Source organism: Pseudophryne corroboree, chromosome 3 (assembly GCF_028390025.1).
Source record: "Pseudophryne corroboree isolate aPseCor3 chromosome 3, aPseCor3.hap2, whole genome shotgun sequence".
Classification (NCBI taxonomy): Eukaryota; Metazoa; Chordata; class Amphibia; order Anura; family Myobatrachidae; genus Pseudophryne; species Pseudophryne corroboree.
The window spans coordinates 126,987,425-127,008,955 of NC_086446.1; the positions used below are offsets into that span (position 1 = coordinate 126,987,425).

Here is a 21,531-nt window from a genome sequence, read left to right on the forward strand (position 1 = left end):
TCGTTGAGGTACTGCGCAGCGGTAACGCTGCGCGCCATTGCTCCCGCATTTACACACACACTGGTGGCACTGTATGGGTGCAGGGTGCAGGTGGGGGGCGCCCTGGCCAGTAATTATGAAACCTCTAGGGACACTGGCATAGGTATATACTGCGGAGGCTGTATATTGCAAAAAACCCCGCCAGTATAATGATTTGAGCGGGACCGAAGCCCGCTGTTGAGTGTGTGGAGCTTGATCCCTCGGCACTAACCAGCGCCATTTTCTCCACAGCACGCTGCAGAGAAGCTGGCTCCCCGGACTCTCCCCTGCTGAACACATGTACAGAGGGCAAAAAAGAGGGGGGAGGGGGCACATTTATTTGGCGCAGTGAGTATATTTATATAAAAGCGCTGTACTGACTGGGTAGATAACTTGTCATCTGACATTGATACCCTAGATAGGGATAGCATTTTATTGACCTTGGGTCACATTAAAGACGCAGCCTTATATATGAGAGACGCTGCAAAAGACGTGGGGCTGTTAGGTTCAAGAGCCAATGCCATGGCAATTTCTGCTAGGCGAGCCCTGTGGACCCGCCAATGGACGGGTGATGCCGACTCAAAGAGACATGGAAGTTTTGCCTTACACGGGTGAGGTTTTATTTGGGGAGGGTCTCGCCGGACCTGGTTTCCACAGCTACCGCGGGTAAATCTACTTTTTTACCTAATGTTCCCCCACAGCAAAAGAAAACGCCACAATATCAGATGCAGTCCTTTCGGTCGCTTAAGTCCAGAAGAGGTCGGGGCTCCTCTAAAGGTAGAGGGAAAATAATACCCGCTACGGCTAGTTCCCAGGAGCAGAAGTCCTCCCCGGCTTCTACTAAATCCACCGCATGACGCTGGGGCTCCGCTGAGGGAGTCCGCGCCGGTGGGGGCACGTCTTCGACTCTTCAGCCAGGTCTGGGTTCAGTCAGATGTGGATCCTTGGGCGATGGAAATTGTATCCCAAGGCTACAAGCTGGAATTCGAAGAGGTGCCTCCTCGCAGAATTTTCAAATCGGCTTTACCAGCTTCTCCTCCAGAGAGGGAAATAGTTTTAGCTGCAATTCAAAAACTGTGTCAACAGCAAGTGATTATCAAGGTTCTCCTAGTTCAACAGGGGAAGGGGGTACTATTCAACTCTGTTTGTGGTCCTGAAACCGGATGGCTCGGTCAGACCCATTTTGAATCTAAAATCCCTAAACCTGTACTTGAAAAAGTTCAAATTCAAGATGGAATCGCTCCGGGCAGTTATCTCCAGCCTGGACGGGGGGGATTTTATGGTGTCTCTAGACATAAAGGATGCATACCTTCATGTCCCCATATATCCCCCTCATCAGGCCTACCTGAGATTCGCTGTACAAGACTGTCATTACCAGTTTCAGACGTTGCCGTTTGGGCTTTCCACGGCCCCGAAGATTTTTACCAAGGTAATGGCGGAAATGATGGTGCTCCTGCGCAGGCAGGGAGTCACAATTATCCCGTACTTGGACGATCTCCTGATAAAAGCGAGATCGAGAGATCAGTTGCTGAAAAGCGTGTTGCTCTCCCTGAGAGTGCTGCAGCAGCATGGCTGGATTCTAAATCTACCAAAGTCACAGTTGATTCCAACGACTCGGTTATCTTTCTTAGGCATGATTCTGGACACGGAACAGAAGAGGGTTTTTCTCCCAATGGATAAAGCCCAGGAACTCCAGAACATGGTCAGGGACCTGCTAAAACCAAAAAGAGTGTCAGTCCATCAATGCACTCGAGTACTGGGAAAAATGGTGGCGACCTACGAGGCCATCCTCTTCGGCAGGTTCCATGCGAGGACGTTTCAGTGGGACCTTCTGGACAAGTGGTACCATCTACAAATACATCAGAAAATAAGCCTGTCCCCCAGGGCCAGGGTGTCTCTCCTGTGGTGGCTGCAGAGTACTCACCTTCTCGAGGTTCGGCATTCAAGATTGGGTTCTGGTGACCACGGACGCGAACCTCCGTGGTTGGGGAGCAGTCACACAAGGAAGAAATTTTCAGGGACTATGGTCAAGCCAGGATGCTTGTCTACACATTAACATCAGCCATATACAACGGCCTACGACATGAGGTTAATCTTCTTCACGGCCTACCGGTGCTGATTCAATCAGACAACATCACAGCCGTGGCTCATGTAAACCGCCAAGGCGGGACAAGGAGCAAAGTGGCAATGGCGGAAGCAACCAGGATTCTTCGATGGGCGGAAAATCACGTAAGCTCTCTGTCAGCAGTCTTTATTTCGGGAGTGGACAACTAGGAAGCAGACTTCCTCAGCAGACACGTTCTCCACCCAGGAGAGTGGGGACTTCATCAAGAAGTTTTTGCAGAGATAACAAGTCGTTGGGGACTTCCTCAAATAGACATGATGGCGTCACGCCTCAAGAAGAAGCTTCGGAGATATTGTGCCAGGTCAAGGGACCCTCAGGCAATAGCAGTAGTCGCCCTGGTGGCACCATGGGTATTCCAGTCGGTCTATGTGTTCCCTCCTCTTCCTCTCATCTCAAAAATATTGAGAATCATAAGACGAAAAAGAGTGCAGACAATACTCATTGTTCCAGATTGGCCTCGAAGGGCCTGGTATTCAGATCTTCATGACATGCTCACAGAAGATCCGTGGCCTCTTCCTGTGCTGTTTTGTTTCATACTGTTAGCTGGTTCGTATGTTCCTAGTTGTACGGTGTGGATGGTGTGGGCTGGTATGTATCTTGCCCTTAGATTAATAAAAATCCTTTCCTTGCACTGTCTCTAACTGAGGTCTGGAGGAGGGGCATAGAGGGAGGAGCCAGTGCACACCCATCTAAAGTCTTGAGTGCCCATGTCTCCTGCGGAGCCCGTCTATACCCCATGGTCCTTACGGAGTCCCCAGCATCCCTTACGGACTAGGAGAAAAATATTTACCGGTAGGTTTAAAATCTTATTGTCTGTCGGATTCCCGGTTTGTGCTGACAGGAAAGTCACGCTACACTGTGAGTTCTTGCTAGGGATATCGCTGCTAAGATTGTACCAGGTTGCCTGATATTGTGCTTATTATTATGTCAGCTACACAAGTCAACGGAGCTGGAGCTTCTCCCACATTGCGTGGTGGTGATGCTTCAGACACTTTGGAGGAAAATATGGCAGCAGAGAGTTCAGGTTCAGGGGGTTTCTTACCCCCCAGTGAGTCTGTAGCACCGGGAGCAACAAATGACCCACCTTGGGCTACCTTATCCATGCTGTTAAATACGCTAGTAACTAAACTGACGCCCCGTGCGGGACCACCTGTGCCAATGCAGCAGTTTATGGTCCCTGCAGTTAATCCGCCTTGGGCGGATCAAATCTCAACTCAGTTACAGCACTTGAACCGGTCACTGACTAAATCTCACTCTCGCCCACCTAAGACTAAGACGTTTTCTAAACGGGCCGCTACTTCCTCACAATCCACTGCTATTCCGGACATATCCTCTGATGAGGATGGTGCATATACTGACCCCACAGACACTGACTCGGATGCTTCTGATGGGGAATGGAAGTCACTGGTGGATGTCCCTGATTTGATTGAGGCGATCAGGCTCATACTTCAGGTCTCTGAATCTGAGCCTGTGGCTGTATCTAAAAATCCGGACAGATTCAAACGTAAGAAGGTGGTTAAACAAGTTTTATCTCATTTTCAACACCTGGCTGACATTAGTCAGGAATCCTGTGAAAACCCGGGAACAAAATTCACACCGCATATGAGACTGTTGGCTAGCTATCCTCTCTGCGGAGGTATGTAACTATTGGGAAACTCCTCCGCCTGTAGATTCTCATGTAGCACGCATGATAGTTTCCTCTGCTCTGCCAGTAACTACCGTCCCCTCTCTGAAGGAACAAACGGATAGACGTGTGGAGGGTTGTTTAAAAGTGATTTACACCCTAACGGGGGCTGTGCATAGGCCAATCATTGCAGCAACATGGGCTGCTGAAGCTGATGAGTAATTGGCTCAGGAGCTAGAGGCCGAGCTGCCTTCCAACGCATCTGAGCATGATCGACGATGTCTCTCATATATTGCCACGGCTTCTCTGTACCTTAAGGAGGCGGCCTACGATGCTGGGGTGCTGGTGGCCAAGGCTGCTACTACGTCTGTCTTGGCCAGACGTATCCTTTGGTTGAGATCCTGGTCGGTGGATAGGGATTCCAAGAAAACCCTTGAGGTGCTTCCTTTCAAGGGAGACATTCTCTTTGGAGAAGACCTCAATAAGCTTGTGGCTGATCTGGCCACTGCTAAAACAGCTTGCCTACCTAGTACGGCTCCTTCCACACAGAAGGCTAAAAGTACTTTCCCTCGGCCCTTTCGTCCTCGAGGTAAAGCAAAAGGTCAGGCGTACCCAAAGCAAGCTCGTGCTTCCAGACCTGCCAAGCCCAGACCGAAGCTGGCCTGGGCTGTCCATCAGCCTGCTTCTAAAACTGACAAGCCTGCCACATGACGGGGCGGTCCTCCCTCTGGGGGATCCCAGGGTGGGGGGCCAATTTATAGGTTTTGCCCAGGAATGGTTGAAGACCACTTCCGATGCCTGGGTAAGGGAAGTCGTCACTCGAGGTTACGGAGTACCCTTCAGGAATCGTCCCCATCATCGATTTTGCCTGACAGATGTTCCTCTGGACCTGGCAAAGGCAAACACTCTGCATTCGGTGTTACATTCCCTCCTAACCACAGGAGTAGTGGTACAGGTGCCTCTGGCTCAGAGAGGCAAGGGGTACTGTTCACCGCTGTTTCTAGTCCCGAAACCAAACGGGTCCTCGCGGCCCATTCTCAATCTGAAGTCCTTGAACAAATATGTGCGGGTCTCCAAGTTTCGTATGGAAACTCAGCGCTCTGTTGTTCTGGCCTTGGATCCTGGGGACTATATGGTCTCCCTGGACATACAGGATCCCTACCTGCATATTCCTATTGCAGTGTCTCATCAGCAGTACCTGAGGTTTGCGGTGGTCAACCTTCATTATCAATTTCGGGCGTTACCTTTTGGTTTGACACTGGCTCCGCGAGTTTTCACCAAAGTAATGACGATTTATTGATCCTGGCAAATTCCCCGGAACTTCTCCTGTGTCATCTAGATCTGACGGTCCATTTCATGAAAGCCCACGGGTGGCTAATCAACTGGAAGAAATCCACCCTGGTACCTGCTCGGAGCATGGGAGCGTTACTGGACACTCACAACCAGCGGTTGTTCTTGTCTCAGGGGAAAGTCCTGAAGCTTCTGGGCAGGATTCGATGCTTCCCATCTCGTCCGCAAGTGTCGATACATTCTGCAATGCAAGTGCTAGGTCTCATGGTGTCAGCTTTGGACATGGTGGAGCATGCTCAGTTCCATTCTCGCCCTCTACAGAAGTTAATTCTGACCAAGTGGGATGGCCTGCCTCACCTGATCAGATCTCGTATGATCCCCCTGTCTCCGGAGGTCCTTCTGTCACTGAGCTGGTGGCTCCAGGACCAACGATTGAGCAGGGGCCATCCCTTCTGGATATCCAACTGGGTCCTGCTGACAACGGATGCCAGTCTGAGAGGTTGGGGCGCGGTGTTGGAACAACACACTCTTCAGGGTCTCTACTCCCGATAAACATTCTGGAACTGCGGGCAGTGTTAAGCATTAAGCATTTGATACAGAACAGACCTATTCAAGTACAATCGGACAATGCCACCACGGTGGCATACATCAATCATCAAAGCGGCACTCGAAGCCGCATGGCAATGATGGAAGTATCACGGATTCTTTAGTGGGCAGAATGCCATCTGCCGACCATATCAGCAGTGTTCATTCCGGGGGTTCTAAACTGGGAAGTGGACTTTCCGGCGTGTACGTCCTGACGACTGAGAAAGTGAAGCCTTCATCCAGAGGTGTTTCAACTACTCGTGGACATGTGAGGCCTTCCAGATGTGGACCTGATGGCGTCTCGACACAATCACAAGGTTCCGGTCTTCGAAGCAAAGACAAGGGATCCTCAAGCAGGTGGATGCTCTGTCAATATCATGGAACTTTGGGATGCCGTATGTGTTCCCTCCGGTGTCATTACTGCCCAAAGTAATACGGAGGTTCAAGAAAGAAGGAAGAAACCTACTTCTGATCTCTCCAGCGTGGCCCAGGTGGCACTGGTTCTCCGATCTACAGGGCAGCTCGCTAGATCGTCCCCTTCTACTTCCACAATGACCAGACCTCCTCGTTCAGGGCCCTTGTGATTACCAGGACTTGGCCTGTCTGGCTTTAACGGCGTGGCTCTTGAAGCTTCCGTCCTGAGGGCCAAGGGTTTTTCTGAGGCTGTCGCTCAAACTATGTTGAAGGCCCGTAAGCCGGCTTTGCTCTGATTTACCATAGGGTCTGGAATGCTTACTTTACTTGGTGTGCGTCTCACAATCATGACGTTTTCAAGTTTAGCACGGCGAAACTGTTGGCCTTCCTACAACAGGGCCTGGACTTAAACCTTCGTCTGACTTCCCTCAAGGTTCACATTTCTGCCTTGTCTGTTTGGTTTCAGAGAAAGATTGCTGCTTTACCTGATGTTCATACATTCACCCAGAGCGTGTTGCGGATTCAGCCTTCTTATGTACCTCCTGTGGCCCCTTGGGACTAGTCTGTGATACTGGAAGCCTTGCAAGAGTCTCCATTTGAATCTCTTGCCTCTGCTGACCTTAAGTGGCTTTCCCTTAAGGTGCTGTTTTTCTGGCTATTGCTTCAGATAGAAGGGTCTCGGACTTGTGTGCCTTATCCTGTAAGTCTCCCCATTTTATTTTTCATTGTGACCGGGCGGTTCTTAGAACGCGGCCAGGTTATTTACCCAAGGTGGTGTCTTCCTTCCACCTTAACCAGGAGATTGTGGTTCCGGACTTGAATTCTCCTTATCTATGTGAAGAGAACATCCTCCATTAGGAAATCTGATTCTCTTTTAGTACTGTTTGGTTTTCACAAACGTGGCTGGCCTGCTTTCAAGCAGACCCTGGCCAGATGGATTAGAATGGTGATTGCACATGCTTATGTACAGGCTGGTTATCCAGCTTCTGCTACCATCAAAGCCCATTCTACTCGGTCGGTTGGACCTTCTTGGGTGGCCCACCGCAGTGCGACCCTTGAACAGTTGTGCAAGGCGGCTACGTGGTCCTCAGTGAACACGTTCATAAGGTTCTATGCCTTCGATACTTCAGCCTCCCAGGATGCTTCCTTTGGACGCCGGGTTCTTGTGCCCGCTACAGTGCGTCCCCTCCCATAAGGAACTGCTTTAGGACATCCCCGATGTTAATCCTTGTGGAGCCGAGTGTACCCCGCAGCAGAAAATTAGATTTATGGTAAGAACTTACTGTTGTCAAATATCTTTCTGCGAGGCACACTGGGCTCCACAGGGCGCCCACCCTGACGCACTTAGCTTCTTTGGGTTGGTATGGCTTAGCCGCTGACACCCTCTCCGGTAATGAGTGTGTGGTGTATTTGGCTACGAGCGCTTGTCGTCTCTAGTACCTGCTACTGCATTGGGCTAATTATCGAAACTGAGCTCCTGTGCACAGAGACAGGGTTATAGAGGAGGCGGCGCTGTGCATCTTGGGAACAGTCAAAGCTTTGAGCCTGTTGGTGCCTTGGATCAAGATCATACTCTACACCGATGTTAATCCTTGTGGAGCCCAGTGTACCTCGCAGAAAAAGATTTAACAACTGTAAGTTCTTAACATAAATCTCATTTTTCAATAGTTTGTGTTTTTTAAATTTCCGATCTCTTGAGAGAGTTGATATCCTCATTTAAATGTTTTGTTGTTAAATGCATGCCATTGCCTTGTAAATAGTCATAATAACAGTACAAGGTTTCTGCCTCCTGTAGTGAGAATAAAATGTCATTGCAATTTCTGGGTGACGCATAGGGCTGATGCTTTGATACTGTTTCCAGGTTTAAGGATAGCAACAATTTTTTAAGGGGGATTTTTGAACCCCAAACTTTTTTCTTTTTTGGTTGCCAGCTGCAGTTTGAGTTCTTGTATGATGTCTGCTCCAATGGATACTCTCTCTTCCAGGTACATTGTGATGGAACTTATGGATGCCAACTTATGCCAAGTGATACAGATGGAACTGGATCATGAGCGAATGTCCTACCTACTGTACCAAATGCTTTGTGGCATTAAACACCTACACTCTGCAGGGATCATCCACCGGGTGAGTGACATCCTTGTGAGGTAGTGTTTGTGTAGTCCTTTTTTTCTTAAAATCCATGTGCCACCATGAACAACCTTCCATTGACAAGGAGCTTGTTGGAACAGCTGCCGGCATGTCCTTGTCCCTTACTTGTAGTTCTTGAACAGACTGACTGTGAAGCTTACTGCTTTAGCCACTGACCTCCTTTGTTTAGTTCTTTACAATTCAGTGATCAAAACACTGGATTCTCCATTGACAAAGTTGTGCTTCCAGATTGAGGCTGCCAAGGCTATTGCCTCTAGCAGACATGTTGCCTCTAGCAGACATGTTACCTCTGGTGCTGCAGCTGTATGTCCAGCACCCAAGTGCGATCATGGTACACATCTGATTGGAGGAAAGTGGTGGCCATACCATTTGCCGGGTATACGGCTCCGCTTGTCCTATACTATGATCACTATCTGCAAGGCTGGATCCATCAGAGTGGTCAGTTCACCCAGATGTGTATTTTGAACTTGGGGATCTTTCAGACACCAGGTTTCCAGGTATTACTGCTTAATTTGACCCAGGGTTTTAGCCTTTGTCATGCTGTGACTGAGACTTTTACTCCGGATTGGTCATATTGCTTCTGCGGCATGGTTCGTATGGTCTCATAGGCTTGCCTTCCATTAGAATATTAAGGGCTTGTTATTAGAAGCATCATCCTTCATGCCTTGATTCAAAGATGATCTCTGACAAGGTTTCCAGATTATGCTATGATCCAAACAGATTGTACTCCTAGGTATGTCAGTCTGGAAGGTTGACATTTACCAGTGTCTCGCTTACAGCTGACACTAAAGCTTTAGCTTTTCTGTTCTCCTTTCAGTTTGTCTGAACAATTACATGTTTTTTTCCAATACAGCCCTATTCCCTGTCCAAGTTGTGGCTTTTTTAACATCCTGTTCTGAGATATGTGAGACATTGGTGCAATTCAGAGTCGCGGGGGATCGGGAATATTGAACATCTTTAAAAATCTGGATCCTTACCGTTACTGTTGGAATTGGGGACGAGATGTATGGGGGCATTTACGCTTTCTAGGGTATTCTCTGCTAAATCATAGTTTTCTCCGGCTGGGTCCACAGGTTATCCACAGGATAACATTGGGATATGCTTGAGTGTCAGCGGATTGGCACCAAATCGATCACGAGCTTCGTGGCTTCCCAGGATGCACCGGGCTCGTCCATATAATTCCGCCCACCGACTCAGTCAAATCAGTTTTGTTTGGTGCGGCAGGAGTCGGACCATGGTCACAGGGCTGCTGTGTTTGGCAGCCCTAAGAGTTTTTATTTATTCTATTTTTATAGTCTTACCTTTTTCCGAGTGGACTTTCCTAACAGCGTTTTACACGCATATTGGAAAGAGTCGCTCCAACAACTCTCTGACGGGTCGCAACAACGCTTACCCACGGCACATGTGCTGTCTCGACGGGCGTCCGTGTCGGATGTTACTAGCAGGTCCAGCAGACGTTACCAGGCTGTGGCCGGAGCACGGGGAGAAGGTAAGGCATCGGTTCCGCTTAGAGGGGTAATACGGACACAGCCGCACTGATTTGGGCGGAGATTACCAAACAGTAGCTGGCGCGCCACCACTACGGGTGCTCTAGCGCTAGGCTTTAGGGATCAGAAGGCACCAGGAATAGTTTGAGGCTGCGATCCCTAGGGTTGATGCCAGCAGTGGGGAGTCAGATGCTCTCCTGGTCGCCCCTCCCCCCAGTTCATGACCAGTTTCCGAGCGTCTCCCGCCATGAACGGATTGCCGTACTTCCGTCTCAGACGCTACCACGAGGGAACTCGGTCGCAGCATGGTGCTGCATCTGTATACACTAAAGTTTGACCGCTAAGAGACTGGGTCGCAGACAGAGCATCTGCATGCACTAACGTTCACTGAGTGTCTCTGTCCAATATACTGGAGCGGCTGTGTACACTAATAGCGTCTGAACCTTAGCGGTATGCTAACGTATTGATCGATCCTGGAAGTGGGGTGAGTCTCCCTGTATCCGACTCTACAGAGTAAGGGTTATACAGCACTAAAATTCTATCTACTATGTTAGTATGAATAGTTAAGTTTAGTGCCTATTGCATATGAGTTTTTGTACAATGCTGTAGTTTTCGCCGCAATTGCGTCTGAATACATTAAAATAACTGTATAATACAGAAAACGGTAAATGTACGTCTACATACTTGAAATGTGTTGTAGTTGATAATATGCTCATATGACTAATAATATGTGGCTGACTGCTAGTGTGATTGCTGACTTTATATATGTTTGTCAGTGTTTCTTTTTCTGAACCTCAATGCTAGTGCTTGGGTTGGGGATCAGATTGATATCACTTTTTATGCAATATAAAGTGTGTTAAGTCACAGATTGTGTAGTACTGTGGATGAGTTGATTATTTATCATGTCTAAGAGCGGCAAAGGTGACGAGGTTACTACAGTAACAGCAGCACTTAAAACATGTTTATCCTGCAAGGTTGGGTTAATAACTCAATCCTTGGGAAATAATGGGTTGTGTGCAAATTGCTTTTCTTTTCAGCAGACTACTAGGCAGATCCCTGTTCAACAACAAATAGATCCACCTTGGGCCATATTTGCAGACTCTATCCAGTATAGCTGACAGGTTTATCCCCTGCAGCTCCTATAGCAGGAATAGGTTACACAATTAACCCTTACACGCAGCTCCCATCTTATGGTATAGACCCTACAGCTTCTACAAGTCAACAAGCTGATAAACCAAAGGTAAATATTTAATCAAATTCACAAGCTACACAGGAGGATACAACAGATTATAACTCCATATACTCGACTTCACCTTATGAAGAACAAATAGAGGGCTTCAGCTCAGAAGATATAGCTGAGTTAATTGGAGCAATGAAGGCTATTCTGTCTCTTGAAGATTCAGTTGAGCCAGTAGTAAAAACTAAAGCACCTGTGTTTAAACGTCCCAGAACAGTAAGGGTAGAATTTCCAGAGTCCGAGGAACTGACCGAAATTATGGAGGAACCTTGGGCTACGCCCAATAAGAAATATAAAATCCCAAGGAAATGGGATTCGTACTACCCTTTTCCAACTGGGGACTGTTTAAAAAGAGAAGTGCCTCCTAAAGTAGATACGCACGTCATTCAACTGGTGGGAAAATCCGTTTTCTCTTACGTCCTAGAGGATGCTGGGGACTCCAAAAGGACCAAGGGGTATAGACGTTATCGCAGGAGACATGGGCACACTATAAAACTTTGAATGGGTGTGAACTGGCTCCTCCCTCTATGCCCCTCCTCCAGACCTCAGTTAGATTCTGTGCCCAGAGAGACTGGACACACACTAGGGGAGCTCTCCTGAGTTTCTCTGAAAAGACTTTGTTAGGTTTTTTATTTTCAGGGAGCCCTGCTGGCTACAGGCTCCCTGCTTCGTGGGAGTGTGGGAAGAGAAGCAGACCTACTTCTTCTGAGTTAAAGGTGTCCAGTAGCCTAAGAAGCAGAGTCATTAGTTCCAGAGGGTTCGATCACTTGGTGCGCCTAGCTGCTTGTTCCCGGAGCCGCGCCATCAACCCCCTCATAGAAGCCAGAAGAAAGAAGCCGGGTGAGTATATAGAAGAACAGAAAACTTCAGTGACGGCAGAAAACTTCAGTAACGAGGTACAGCGCAGCGGTCGCACTGCGCGCCATGCTCCCACACATACTTCCAACGGCACTTACAAGGTGCAGGGCGCAGGGGGGTGGGAGCGCCATGGGCAGCATGTTACTGAGGTAAAGACTGGCTGAAATAGATATATTATAAGTGCCTTGGCACTGAATATAGCCCCCACCAGTATAAAGATTGAAATTTGAGCGGGACTACAGCGCGCCGAGGTGGGGGCGTGGCTTAGCCCTCACAGCTTACCAGCGCCATTTTCTCTCTTCACAGACTGCAGAGACGCTGGCCCGGACCTCCACTCTCCTGATCAAGTCAGGGATATTGGCCTCTTGTGATCAAGGGCCAATGCCATGGCAGTCTCAGCCAGGAGAGTGCTGTGGATTCATCAATGGAATGCTGATGCCGACTCCAAGAAAGCTATGTAATCTCTCCCATATAAAGGTAGTGTCTTGTTTGGTGACGGCCTCGCTGACCTGGTGTCTACTGCTACAGCGGGTAAGTCATCCTTTCTTCCTTATGTTCCGGCACAACAGAAAAAGACACCCTATTATCAGATGCAGTCCTTTCGGCCTAATAAATACTAAAAAGGAAGAGGGTCGTCCTTACTTGCCTCTAAAGGTAGAGGTAGGGGAAAAAGGCAGTGCCAGGCTCCCAGGACCAGAAGTCCTCCCCGGCCTCTGCCAAGTCCAGCGCATTACGCTGGGGCTCCCCTACGGGAGTCCGTACCAGTGGGGGCGCGTCTCCGACTCTTCAGTCAGGTCTGGTTTCACTCGGGCCTAGATCCTTGGGTGTTAGACATAGTGTCCCAAGGGTACAAACTGGAGTTTCAGGAGGTCCCCCCCCCCACTGATTTTTCATATCAGCCTAGCCAGTTTCTATCCCAGAAAGGGAAGTAGTGAGTGCTGCGATACAAAAGCTGTGTCAACAGTGTCATTGTCCCGGTACCCCCGTCTCAACGGGGAGAAGGGTTTTATTCAAGCCTCTTTGCCGTACCAAAGCCGGACGGCTCAGTCAGAGCGATCCTGAACCTAAAACCCCTCAAGCTGTATTTGAAAACTTTCAAGTTCAAGATGGAATCTCTTCGAGCAGTGATCTCCAGTCTAGAAGGGGGGGATTTTATGGCGTCAGTCGACATAAAAGATGCCTACTTACATGTCCCAATGTATCCTCCACATCAAGCTTTCCTGAGGTTTGCGGTGCAAGATTGTCATTACCAATTTCAGACGTGGCCGTTTGGTCTTTCCACGGCTCGAGGGTTTTCACCAAAGTAATGTCGGAAATGATGGTACTCCTACGCAAGCAGGGTGTCACAATTATCCATACTTGGACGATCTCCTGATAAAGGCGAGATCAAAGGAGCAGTTGCTAAGAAATGTGGAACTCTCCCTGACGGTTCTGCAACATCATGGTTGGATTCTAAATTTGCTAAAGTCACAGTTGATTCCGACAACTCTGCTGCCTTTCTTGGGCATGATCCTGGACACGGAACTGCATAGAATGTTTCTTCCAGCGGAAAAAGCTCTGGAAATCCAATTCATGGTCAAGGAGGTTCTGAAACCGGCAAGAGTGTCGATTCATCAATGCACTCGAGTGCTGGGGAAGATGGTTGCAGCTTACGAAGCCATTCCGTTTGGCAGGTTTCATGCCCGGGTGTTTCAGTGGGACCTGTTGGACAAATGGTCCGGATCTCACCTGCACATGCACCGGAAAATAAGTCTATCTTCCAGGACCAGAATATCTCTCCTGTGCTGGCTTCAAAGTTCTCACCTCCTAGAGCAGGCATTCCCAACCTCGGTCCTCAAGGCACACTAACAGTCCTGGTTTTAGTGATCTCCAGGCTTGAACACAGGTGACTTAATTAGTACCTCAGTTATTTTGATTTAACCATCTGTGCTGAAGCCTGGATATCACTAAAACCTGCACTGTTGGTGTGCCTTGAGGACCGTGGTTGGGAATGCCTGTCCTAGAGGGACGCAGGTTCGGGATCCAGGATTGGGTCCTGCTGACCACGGATGCAAGTCTCCGAGGCTGGGGAGCAGTCACAAAAGGAAGAATTTTCCAAGGAAAATGGTCAAGCCAGGAGTCTTGTCTCCACATAAACGTTCTGGAATTAAGAGCAATTTACAACGTCCTTCTGCAAGCGGAACACTTTCTTCGAGGTCTACCTGTCCTGATTCAGTAGGACAACGTAACAGCGGTGGCGTACGTAAACCTGCCAAGGCGGAACAAAGAGCGGCGATGGCGGAGGCCACAAGAGTTCTCCGCTGGGCGGAAAAGCACGTGAGCGCTCTTTCAGCGGTCTTCCTTCCGGGCATGGACAACTGGGAAGCAGACTTCCTCAGCAGGCACGATCTCCATCCAGGAGAGTGGGGTCTTCATCAAGAGGTCTTTGCAGTAGTGACAAGTCGTTGGGGAATTCCTCAAATAGACATGTTGCCATCTCGCCTCAACAAGAAGCTTCCGAGGTATTGTTCCAGGTCAAGGGACCCTCAAGCCAGTGCAGTGGACGCCCTGGTAACTCCGTGGGTGTTTCAGTCGGTATATGTGTTCCCTCCACTTCCTCTCATTCCAAAAGTGTTGAGGATTATAAGACGAACAAGGGTTCCGGCAGTACTCGTCGTTCCAGATTGTCCACGGAGGGCCTGGTATCCAGATCTTCAGGAATTGCTCATAGAAGATCCTTGGCCTCTTCCTCTCGGAGAGGATCTGTTACTGCAGGGGCCATGCGTATTTCAAGACTTAACGTGGCTGCGTTTGAGGGAGTGGAGGTTGAATGCCAAATCCTAGCTCGAAAGGGTATTCCCGGGGAAGTCATCCCCACTCTCCTTAAGGCTAGAAAGGAGGTCACGGCGAAGCATTATCACCGTATTTGGAGAAAATCTGTGTCTTGGTGTGAAACCAAGAGAGCTCCTATGGCGGAGTTTCGGCTGGGGCGTTTTCTCCATTTTTTTTTTGCAGGCAGGCGTGGATGCAGGCCTGAAATTGGGTTCCATTAAAGTGCAGATTTCGGCTTTATCTATTTTCTTTCAAAAAGAATTGGCCGCCCTTCCAGAGGTACAGACTTTCGTGAAGGGAGTGCTGCACATCCATCCTCCGTTTGTGCCACCCGTGGCTCCGTTGGATCTTGAAGTGGTGTTGCAATTTCTTATGTCTCACTGGTTTGAACCTTTGCGAAAGGTTTAGTTGAAATTTCTCACTTGGAAAGTGGTCATGCTTTTGGCCCTAGCATCTGCAAGACGGGTGTCTGAGTTGGCGGCTTTCTCTCACAAGAGCCCCTATTTGATTTTCCATGAGGATAGAGCGGAATTGAGAACTCGTCAACAATTTCTGCCGAAGGTGGTTTCGTCGTTTCATATAAACCAACCCATTGTGGTGCCTGTGGCTACGGGTGCCTTGGCTATGTCAAAATCTCTCGATGTAGTTAGAGCTTTGAAAATTTATGTTGCCAGAACGGCTCAAATTAGGAAATCAGAGGCTCTGTTTGTCCTATATGCACCCAACAAAATTGGAGCTCCTGCTTCCAAGCAGACTATTGCACGCTGGATCTGTAATACGATTAGGCATGCTCATTCTATGGCTGGACTGCCGTTACCGAAGTAAGTGAAAGCCAATTCTACCAGAAAGGTGGACTCATCTTGGGCGGCTGCCCGAGGAGTCTCGGCGCTTCAACTTTGCCGAGCAACTATGTGGTCGAGTTCAAACACTTTTGCTAAGTTCTACGAGTTTGATACCCTGGCTGATGAGGACCTCCTGTTTGCTCAATCGGTGCTGCAGAGTCGTCCGCGCACTCACACCCAGTCTTGAGCTTTGGTATAGACCCCATGGTCCTTTTGTAGTCCCCAGCGTCCTCTAGGACGTAAGAGAAAATAGGATTTTAATACCTACCGGTAAATCCTTTTCTCTTAGTCCGTAGAGGATGCTGGGCGCCCATCCCAGTGCGGACTGTTACTTGCAGTTGTAGTGGTAGTTGTTGTTTTCGGTTACACAAAGGTTGTGTATCTGTTATATTCAGCTTGTTGCTGTCTTTCGTTCATACTGTTATCTGGTATTCCTGGTAAACCAGTTTGTACGGTGTGTTGTGGAGTGAGTTGGTATGTATCTCACCCTTAGTTTAACAAAAATCCTTTTCCTCGAAATGTCTGTCTACCTGGGCACAGTTCCTATAACTGAGGTCTGGAGGAGGGGCATAGAGGGAGGAGCCAGTTCACACCCATTCAAAGTCTTATAGTTTGCCTATGTCTCCTTCGGATCCCTTCTATACCCCATGGTCCTTTTGGAGTCCCCAGCATCCTCTACGGACTAGGAGAAAAGGATTTACCGGTAGGTAATAAAATCCTATTTTACCCTTGCCTTCAACATCATTAAATGATTTCACAGACAGGAGAGTGGATGGTTTTTGAAAAACATTTTTTTCCTGTATGGGGCAGTCATAAGGCCGGCTATGGCCTCGGCCAGGATGACAAAAGCGGTAATTGGATGGGCTGAAGAATTAGAGAATGGGCTTTTAGCACCTACTAGGGAGCAGGAGTCTCATATAGCCCATATGAAGCAGGCTGCACTATTTCTAGAAGGAGCAGCAATGGATATGGGTACGATTGCTTCCAAAGCTTCAGCCTTAACGGTAGCCGCTCACAGAGCAATTTGGCTACGTACATGGAAAGCTGATACCGAATCCAAAAAGGTTCTGGAATCTTTGCCTTTTGTTGGGAACATTCTTTTTGGTAAGGAATTGACAGAGATTCTGGAGTCAGAAGCTGAATCCAAGAAGGTTAAATTTCCTGCCAGTTATTCTCCTAAACCTAGGGGTTCAGGTTTTAGCCATTCGGTGGCATGGTAAAACAAAAGGTAAGAATGAACCTAAGCAAACCCAGTACAATAAGTCTGGTAAAATGAGGAAGCAGTGGGCCACTAGAGGGCCAGCTTCCAAACCAGAACAGAAACCATCAGCCTGAGGGTGTGGGCCTCCATTTGGGGGACTTCAAGGTAGGGGGCCGTCGTCTTCAGTTTGCACACATATGGCAGCGGTCGACAACAGACGCTTTTGTGCAAAAAGTGGTATCTCGGGGTTATGGTTTACCATTTAAAAAACAGCCTCCTCAAAGGTTTTTTTGTACCAGCCCATCTCACATAGAGACGAGAGCCAGGGCACTGCAAGAAGCAGTTCACAAATTGCTTCAGTCGGGAGTAATCGTCCCAGTACCTCTGAACAACGAGGGAAGGGGTTTTACTACAACCTATTCTTGGTCCAGAAATCAAATGGGTCGTTTCGACCCATTCTCAATCTCAAAATGTTGAACAAATGCATTTGGGTACCGAGGTTCCATATGGAAACATTACGTTCCATAATTTTGGCCATGGAACCAGGGGATTACATGGTATCTCTGGATATACAAGATGCTTACCTGCATGTACCGATAGCAATAACTGTATTTCTCCTATGTCCACAGGGATCCCACCCAGACGCACCTAATATGAGAATCTTTATACTCGCTAACCTCTTCCCTTTTGCGTGGAAGGGTGTGCATGTGTGTTCTTCTCGCCTGAATAGGGTTCAACATAATGCTCCTGCCTAATTGCTTTGGAAACAACTGATTTGACTGAGTCGGTGGGCGGGATTATATGGATGAGCCCGGTGCATCTTGGGAGGCCACAAAGCTTGTGATCGATTTGGTGCCAATCCGCTGATGCTCAAGCATATCACAATTTTATCCTGTGGAGACTTGTGGACATAGGAGAAATACAGTTATCAACGGTAAGTTCTTACCATAACGTACATTTCAGAAGGAAAGAAAATCTGAAGACTTCAAGGGCTGCAGCAGTGTCTGGATGTCAGTCAGACATCCCCTGCTGCAGCTCCATCACTCCCCCAGCGGAGCTGTGTACTCCTGTGCCCTGGTTGCTGGGTAATTAGCTCCGGTGTTCTTCTGGTTAGTCACACACTCGCCACTGTCTTACCATAACATATATTTCATGCATCACCTTGCTTAGGGAAAATAAGAGTTATGGTAGACTTACCATGGCTTAGTCTTTTTCTGCAAAGAACATAGGTTCCATTTCCTTGTGGAAACCCTTTGTACTCTACCCCCCCCCCCCCCTCCGCCCTCCCTCTCAAGCCCACTGAAGATTGTTGGTTAGGCTCAGTGGACCTCAAATTTCCCAAAAGTGCAGGTTATTCCTGGTTACATTTATTGTAGCTTCTTTTCATTTTCTTTTCTTTCTCTGACGTCCTAGTGGATGCTGGGTACTCCGTAAGGACCATGGGGTATAGACGGGCTCCGCAGGAGGCTGGGCACTCTTAAAAGAAAGATTAGGTACTATATCTGGTGTGCACTGGCTCCTCCCTCTATGCCCCTCCTCCAGACCTCAGTTAGTATCTGTGCCCGGCCAGAGCTGGATGCACCCTAGGGGCTCTCTTGAGCTTCTAGTAAAGAAAGTATTTGTTAGGTTTTTGATTTTCAGTGAGATCTGCTGGCAACAGACTCACTGCTACGAGGGACTAAGGGGAGAGAAGCGAACCTACCTGCTTGCAGCTAGCTTGGGCTTCTAAGGCTACTGGACACCATTAGCTCCAGAGGGATCGAACACAGGACCCGTCCTCGATCGTCCGGTCCCGGAGCCGCGCCGCCGTCCCCCTTGCAGAGCCAGAAGCAAGAAGAACATCCTGAAAATCGGCGGCTGAAGACTCCTGTCTTCATTAAGGTAGCGCACAGCACTGCAGCTGTGCGCCATTGCTCCCTATGCACACCACATACTCTGGGTGCAGGGCGCTGGGGGGGGGGGGGGGCGCGCCCTGGGCTGCAATTAGAGTACCTTACATTGGCAAACAGCACATAATATAGCCTAAAAAACTATATATGTGCAAAAATCCCCCGCCATAATATAAATATAAGAGCGGGAGAAGTCAGCCGAGAAGGGGGCGGGGCTATCTCCCTCAGCACACTGGCGCCATTTCCTCTTCACAGCTCCGCTGGAAGACAGCTCCCCAGGCTCTCCCCTGCAGTTTCCAGGCTCAAAGGGTAAAAAAGAGAGGGGGGGGGGGGGGGCACTAAATTTAGGCGCAAACTGTATATGTAAAGCAGCTATAGGGAAAAATCACTTTGTGTTAGTGTAAATCCCTGATTATATAGCGCTGTGGTGTGTGCTGGCATACTCTCTCTCTGTCTCCCCAAAGGACTTTGTGGGGTCCTGTCCTCAGTCAGAGCATTCCCTGTGTGTGGGTGGTGTGTCGGTACGGCTGTGTCGACATGTTTGATGAGGAGGCTTATGTGGAGGCGGAGCAGGTGCCGATAAGTGTGATGTCACCCCCTGCGGGGCCGACACCAGAGTGGGTGGATATGTGGAAGGTTTTACACGACAGTGTCAACTCCTTGCATAAAAGGTTCGATGACATAACAGCTGTGGGACAGCCGGCTTCTCAGCCAGTGCCTGCCCAGGCGTCTCAAAGGCCATCAGGGGCTCAAAAACGCGCGCTACCTCAGATGGCAGACACAGAAGTCGACACGGAGTCTGACTCCAGTGTCGACGAGGACGAGACTGATTTACATTCCACTAGGGCCACCCGTTGCATGATTACGGCAAGGAAAAATGTGTTGCACATTTCTGACATTAATCCAGGTACCACTAAAAAGGGTATTATGTGTGGGGAGAAAAAGCAACCAGTGTTTCTCTATCGTCCTAGTGGATGCTGGGGTTCCTGAAAGGACCATGGGGAATAGCGGCTCCGCAGGAGACAGGGCACAAAAAGTAAAGCTTTAGGATCAGGTGGTGTGCACTGGCTCCTCCCCCTATGACCCTCCTCCAAGCCTCAGTTAGATTTTTGTGCCCGGCCGAGAAGGGTGCAATCTAGGTGGCTCTCCTAAAGAGCTGCTTAGAAAAGTTTAGCTTAGGTTTTTTATTTTACAGTGAGTCCTGCTGGCAACAGGATCACTGCAACGAGGGACTTAGGGGAGAAGAAGTGAACTCACCTGCGTGCAGGATGGATTGGCTTCTTTGGCTACTGGACATTAGCTCCAGAGGGACGATCACAGGTACAGCCTGGATGGTCACCGGAGCCTCGCCGCCGGCCCCCTTGCAGATGCTGAAAAGAGAAGAAGGTCCAGAATCGGCGGCAGAAGACTCCTCAGTCTTCTTAAGGTAGCGCACAGCACTGCAGCTGTGCGCCATTGCTCTCAGCACACTTCACACGGCAGTCACTGAGGGTGCAGGGCGCTGGGAGGGGGGCGCCCTGGGAGGCAATGTAAACCTATTTTTTGGCAAAAAATACCTCACATATAGCCTCCGGGGGCTATATGGAGATATTTAACCCCTGCCAGAATCCGTTGAAGAGCGGGAGACGAGCCCGCCGAAAAAGGGGCGGGGCCTATCTCCTCAGCACACAGCGCCATTTTCCCTCACAGAAAGGCTGGAGGGAAGGCTCCCAGGCTCTCCCCTGCACTGCACTACAGAAACAGGGTTAAAACAGAGAGGGGGGGGCACTAATTTGGCGTTAGAAATATATAAAAAGATGCTATAAGGGAAAACACTTATATAAGGTTGTCCCTATATAATTATAGCGTTTTCTGGTGTGTGCTGGCAAACTCTCCCTCTGTCTCTCCAAAGGGCTAGTGGGTCCTGTCCTCTATCAGAGCATTCCCTGTGTGTGTGCTGTGTGTCGGTACGTGTGTGTCGACATGTATGAGGACGATGTTGGTGAGGAGGCGGAGCAATTGCCTGTAATGGTGATGTCACTCTCTAGGGAGTCGACACCGGAATGGATGGCTTATTTAGGGAATTACGTGATAATGTCAACACGCTGCAAGGTCGGTTGACGACATGAGACGGCCGACAAACAATTAGTACCGGTCCAGACGTCTCAAAAACACCATCAGGGGTTTTAAAACGCCCGTTTACCTTAGTCGGTCGACACAGACACGGACACTGAATCCAGTGTCGACGGTGAATAAACAAACGTATTCCTTATTAGGGCCACACGTTAAGGGCAATGAAGGAGGTGTTACATATTTCTGATACTACAACTACCACAAAAAGGAGGCAGTATGGAAAAAAATTCACAAGCTGTATTCCCAGCAGGTGATAATCAAATTACCCCTCCTACAACAAGGAAAGGGGTATTATTCCACACTATATTGTGGTACTGAAGCCAGAAGGCTAGGTGAGACCTATTCTAAATCTAAAAAAATTTGAACACTTACAAAGGTTCAAATCAAGATGGAGTCACTCAGAGCAGTGATAACGAACCAGGAAGAAGGGGACTATATAGTGTCCCGGGACATCAGGGATGCTTACCTCCATGTCCCAAATTTGCCCTTCTCACTAAGGGTACCTCAGGTTCGTGGTATAGAACTGTCACTGTCAGTTTCAGACGCTGCCGTTTGGATTGTCCACGGCACCCCGGGTCTTTACCAAGGTAATGGCCGAAATGATGATTCTTCTTCGAAGAAAAGGCGTCTTAATTACCCCTTACTTGGACGATCTCCTGATAAGGGCAAAGTCCAGGGAACAGTTGGAGGTCGGAGTAGCACTATCTCGGATACTGCTACAACAGCACGGATGGATTCTAAATATTCCAAAATCGCAGCTGATCCTGACGACACGTCTGCTGTGCCTAGGGATGATTCTGGACACAGTCCAGAAAAAGGTGTTTCTCCCGGAAGAGAAAGCCAGGGAGTTATCCGAGCTAGTCAAGAACCTCCTAAAACCAGGAAAAGTG

General features: G+C 48.8%; 1 protein-coding gene across 5 annotated transcripts in view; it reads left to right on the forward strand.

The window, feature by feature from the left end:
* The window catches only part of LOC135054957 (mitogen-activated protein kinase 8), a 276,217-nt gene that overhangs the window by 165,933 nt on the left and 88,753 nt on the right, over positions 1–21,531 (forward strand). For all 5 annotated transcript variants that reach the window (XM_063958458.1, XM_063958457.1, XM_063958459.1 and 2 more), the window contains one exon: positions 8,042–8,180. In XM_063958458.1, the coding sequence (XP_063814528.1) occupies positions 8,042–8,180 (139 nt within the window). The remainder of the gene's footprint in view (positions 1–8,041; positions 8,181–21,531) is intronic.